General features: G+C 39.2%; 1 protein-coding gene across 1 annotated transcript; it reads left to right on the plus strand.

Moving 5' to 3' along the window:
• Positions 1-4,506: 4,506 nt before the first annotated feature.
• Positions 4,507-5,451, plus strand: LOC132012355 (olfactory receptor 8B12-like). The gene has a single exon (XM_059392271.1). It carries the CDS (start codon positions 4,516-4,518, stop codon positions 5,449-5,451), a length of 936 nt encoding a protein of 311 aa, XP_059248254.1. The 5' UTR covers positions 4,507-4,515.
• Positions 5,452-5,716: the final 265 nt, after the last annotated feature.

Genomic DNA, 5,716 nt, shown 5'->3' on the forward strand with positions numbered 1-5,716 from the left:
AAGTTACTTAGGTTCACCCAGGAAAGAAGGACTATAGTTAGGGTTTATTTTTTTATTTTACTTTGCTATTTTTAAAGATTATTTATTTATTTATTTGACAGAAAGAGAGACAGTGAGAGAGGGAACACAAGCAGGGGGAATGTGAGAGGAAGACACAGGTTTCCTGTCGAGCAGGGAGCCCAGTGTAGGGCTGGATCCCATGACCCGGGGATCGATCATGACTTGAGGCAAAGGCAGACACTTAACAACTGAGCCACCCAGGCGCCCCTCTAACTATTCTGTGTTTTTACACAACTCCTTGAAGCCATTTTCCTATTTTTTTCTGTGATCTTCTCTGTTCAGGTGATGCTGCAATTCGTATCTCAATCCCCTGTACTAAGTCTTGGATTCTCCAGTTTCTACTTCTTTCTGACCATTGTTTGGAAATCCCATCAGCAGTTGATAATCTTGTCTAAAACCCCGTTCTTTATCCTTCCACCTCCTTATTTTCCCATTTCTGTCACAGGCTGAGCTTGGAAAATTCACCAAATTTTATTTGTGCCACTTTTCTATTGTTCCTTCTCAAGCCATATAAATAAGAAATCCTGTTTGGTATTTCATCATATCATAATATATGGCACTGTTTATTTATTTATTTTTGTTTATACTGCTTGTGTAAAGTTTTTTTTTTTTTAAGTTTTATTTATTTTTGTGTAGTCTCTACAACCAATGTGGGACTTGAATGCACAACCCCAAGATTCAGTCACATGCTCTTCCAACTGAGCCAGTGAGGTGCCCTATGCTCGTGTAAGGCTTTCAATTAATTTCCCTGCCCTTGGTTTCTTTCTGTTCTAGCCCATTCTGAAACTGCTTTCAGCCAAGGATACAGTTATTACTACTACTACTACTATAATAAATAATAAGTATTATTTATTTAATAAATTTAGGAATAATATACATAAAAATATTTATTTTTTAAAAAATATTTTATTTATTTATTTGACAGACAGAGAACACAAGTAGGCAGAGGGGCAGGCAGAGAGAGTGGAGGAAGCAAGCTCCCTGTTGAGCAGAGAGCCCCAGGTGGGGCTCGATCCCAGGACCCCGGGATCATGACCTGAGCCAGATCGTGACCTGAGCTGAAGGCAGAGGCTTTAACCCACTGAACCACCCAGGCGCCCAAAATACATCATTTTAATAAACTGCTTCTTGTATCTTCTTTGTGCCGTTAGGAACATCATTTACTCATTAAAGTAACACTTTGAGTGGTGGTTCTTTTCTCCATTTTAAGATTAAAAATTAGAAACTTACAGAAAAGTTAAATTTTGAAAGATCACACAGCTACTAAAACACAGAACTAGGATTTATGCTGTGGTCCACCAGATTCTGGAGCTTATGCTTTGAATACTTCTCACTCAACTAGGATATATTTCAGAGTGAAAGGGAAAGCTATTTATAATTTCTGGAGGGACTGCCCTAGGAAAACTAGGCTCAGAATAACTTTATGAATTCTACTCTCACTTCATCATTGGTTACACTCAAATAAATAATGGAGAGGTTGAGAGAACATCTACTTTTGGAGAAAGGAACATGTGTTTATATACTTGGTGAGTTCAGAGATGACTACAGGACAGTTTCCTGAAATATCCAGAAAAAAAAAAATCCTATTGGGTACACATGGAAGGAACTTAATAGAGAATGAAGAAATAAAGACACAAATTTGAAAGCCATTTACATGGAGGGATTGTGGAAGCAATGAAAGGAAGGAGCTCATCAAAAATTTAAGGAAGCAACTAATGAATCATTTACTACTACATAAAAAACTAGTGATGTACGATGTATCTTGGCTAATTGAATTAAAATTAAAAAAAGAAAAAAAAGAATTAAAGGAAGTGGAGATAGTGTGGAAAATTGAGAGCTGAACCCTGGGAAATATGAGATATGAAGGGACAGGGATAGGAAGAAGAGCCTATATCCGTGATGCCTCAGACTGTAAACTTCTTTCTGGCAAGGAACCATGTTTTTTACTTTTTTTTTTTTTTAAGTTTAGTTAGTTCGTTTGTTTTTTGTATCCCTGAACCTCACATATTACATTGCCAAATACATTTGTTAAAATCAGTTTAACAATGGGGTAATTGGGTGATGAGCATTAAGGAAGGCACTATATGTAATGAGCACTAGATGTTATATGCAACTGATGAATCACTAAATTCTAGCCGTGAAACTAACAATATGTGCTAACTAAATTGAATTTAAATAAAAAGTAAAAATTAAAAAAAAAATCCTGGAGCATTGAAAAAAAAATTAACAGTAGCCACTATGCAGATACAGATGATTACTGAAAGATGAATTGAATTCTATCTATTTTCTCAGGAGCTAAGGAAGCTATTTCACATGGAGGTAGGTCAGGTGTCATCTCTTCTCTCTGGCCAGGTTTGTGCTTCTTATTGAAGCTGGGAATCCTATGACATGTGGGGACTGATTTGGGACCATACTTGTGCAACTTTGATGGTCTACTAGAAGTCTGAGCGCCAACGCACATGCATGAGACATACATGCAAAGGCATTTGAGTATATGTAAATCTTCATATGCCCTGTAATGTTGTATTTATAATATATAGTTTAAGTTTGAAACTAATAAGAAGAAAGCCATTTCAGAGATTCCAGTTTTGGAAAGGCAAGAGTACTATACAAATGGAAAGGGCAAAACAGCTCTTTTGTTCTCTGCTGTGAGGGAACAAGTCATCAGGTAACAGGATTTTAGAGAAGCCCTGTTGGAGATACATTTGGAAATGAGGTTGGCATGGCAACTGTCTCTGAGGTAACAAAATCCCCTTAGAGCTTTCAGAGAACCCTCAACTTCTCCGTACTTGGTTCTCAAGGAGAGCTTAATTTCATTCATTTTAATGAACCGTTTTTCTCTGTTTATAGCATTTTTGCAGTGGGATTGAGAACAAGGATTAGGATTACTGGAGTTACTCTGGGACATGTTAATTCTAAGTATAAATCAAAAGACAAGGCACTATCATTGGTGAGTCTTAGCTGAGGGTGGGCAAGTCCTCACGGATGAGTGTGCACACACAAACACACAGTGTGCGTGCAGTGGTTTTAGCAGAACTTTTCTGGAGGAAGATGGATTTCTGCCTTTGTGTTTTGACTTCATAACTTCTGTTAAGAGGACTTTTGTCCTTAATCCAGGACCAAAAACCTATTTAATCCACCGGCACACTGAAGCTTAAATTCCCCCAAATCAAGACTTATTTTTTGGGTATGAAATCTGTCTTCCTTAATATTAAGGGCCCCTTGTAAGAGGCATCGAGTGCAAGTTGCCATGTAAAAGTTTATTAATCTCTGTATGAATGAAATCATTTCCTGAGAACTATTTTGACAATGTGTGCAGTAGTTTTAGTAGGTAGAGGTGGTGTCTGCAGCCAATATTAGGCATTGTTAGTAACATACATTAAATACCTTGTGTTTGTTTAAGAAGCTCAGCAGGGTCCCTGGGCCCTATGAAGTTTGGAGTTGGGTAGATCAGAGTTTGACTCAAGATTCTGGAACCTACAAGCTGTGTGTACTCCTCATTTTTAAAGTGGATATTTATAGGTCTAATATATAAGACTGTTGTGAGGAATAAACAAGGTATTATTTTTTGTGCATTGCTTTGGATCCTTCATTGAGCATCCTGGATGAATACAGTGTTTGATACATGGTAAGGTATCAATACAAAGTAGTAATTACTGTTTTTCCCATGGTGCCTGCTATAATTAATAGCTTAAAAAGATGTAATCACAATGAAAAATGTTCCATAGGTCATTAAAAATCACATCAAGTATTATCAAGGGTGTAAACAAACATTTCTTCTTCCTTAGGGGGGCGGTCTCTGGAGCAGTGATCCCGAGGGAGTCTCTGTAACTATGTCCCTGAGATCTCTAACCCAGAATAAAACTCCTTAGTCTCCTGTTATCCATGGGCATTAGGAAAGGATGCTGTCTCATGCCTAGAATTTGGATAAGAGACTTGGGCCAAAGCCACAAACAGATCAAGTTCAGCTCAGCAAGACAACCAGAGGTTTTGATCCTCAAAGTAGAGAAGCAGAAGCAGAGGGTCTGAGCTCTGAGTTGTCACTTTCTGTTCACCGGGGCCATTTGGGTGTCCATGAAAGAGACGGGTGAGAGCCAATGGAGAACAGCCCTGTGACAGGAAGCAGAAGGAGGTGAGTGCCTGGCTGACCTGGTCTGTCCTGGAGCAGAGGGGGTAAAAGCTCAAACCCCAGGACCCAGACCAAGTTCACCTTCTACTGTAACTTAGCTGCACCAGGACTGGTGCAAGTCACTTGGGTCCAGGGTCGTCATCTGTGAAATGGGGATACTCACAATGCCACACAGCATTTAGAACAGCGCCTATCCCATAGCTGGTACTCAGTAAATGTTGCTATCCTCGTCTTCTTATGTCACTCCCTGCGCTTCTGTGGTGTGTAGCCCTGTCTCTGTCTCAGTGACTTGTTTCTTTTTCCCTTACAGACCCTCCTAGAGGACAATGGCTGCAGATAACGCCTCCACTGTGACAGAGTTTGTCCTTGCAGGCTTAACAGATGAGCCAGAACTCCAGATGCCCCTCTTCTTCCTGTTTCTAGGTTTCTATGTGGTCACGGTGGTGGGGAACCTGGGCCTGATAACCCTGATTGGGCTGAATTCTCACCTTCATATTCCCATGTACTTTTTCCTCCTCAACTTGTCCTTCATAGATTTTAGTTATTCCACTACTCTCACCCCTAAAATGCTCATGGGTTTTGTCTCAAAGAGAAATACCATTTCCTATGCAGGGTGTATGACTCAGTTTTTTTTTTTCTGCTTCTTTGTCTTTTCTGAATCCTACATCTTGTCGGCGATGGCATATGACCGTTATGTCGCCATCTGTAAACCACTGCTGTACACAGTCACCATGTCTCCTCAGGTGTGTTTCCTCCTTTTGTTGGGTGTTTATGGGATGGGGGTGTTTGGGGCTGTGGCCCATACAGGAAATATATTATTTTTGACCTTCTGTGCTGACAACCTTGTCAATCACTATATGTGTGACATCCTTCCCTTCCTTGAGCTCTCCTGCAATAGCTCGTATATAAATTTGCTGGTGGTCTTTATTGTTGTGACCATTGGCATTGGGGTGCCCGTTGTTGCCATTTTTACCTCTTATGGTTTCATTATTTCCAGCATTTTCCATATTAGCTCCATTGAAGGCAGGTCTAAAGCCTTCAGTACTTGCAGTTCTCACATAATTGCTGTTTCTCTCTTCTTTGGATCCGGAGCCTTTATGTACCTCAAACCACCTTCTATTTTGCCCCTTGACCAGGGGAAATTGTCTTCCTTGTTCTACACCATTGTTGTGCCAATGTTCAACCCATTAATCTATAGTCTGAGGAATAAGGATGTCAAATTTTCCCTGAGGAATACCTTGGGCAGATTAACTTTCTCTTGAAAAAATATTAGAAATTGAGATAAAAGATCTCAATATTGTAGTGTTTTTATTATTATTACTTATTATTATTCTGACTTTTTTTGAAAACGAGGAATCCAAGCTCCAGTACTTTTTTCTAAACTATATGCCAGAGGAAATTTTAACTTTCTTTACCAAATGGACTGATTCTCCCCTACATAAATCCCCCAATTCTTTTTTCTGTATTTTACGAAAAATAATTGGTATAATTTTAGAGTATTCAACATTGAATGGGGCTTAGGAATCA

This window comes from Mustela nigripes, chromosome 1 (genome assembly GCF_022355385.1).
Source record: "Mustela nigripes isolate SB6536 chromosome 1, MUSNIG.SB6536, whole genome shotgun sequence".
In the NCBI taxonomy this organism is placed as follows: domain Eukaryota; kingdom Metazoa; phylum Chordata; class Mammalia; order Carnivora; family Mustelidae; genus Mustela; species Mustela nigripes.

Coding starts and splice junctions, on each gene's coding strand:
- LOC132012355 (XM_059392271.1), top strand. CDS start 4,516: ATGGCTGCAGATAACGCCTCCACTGTGACAGAGTTTGTCCTTGCAGGC.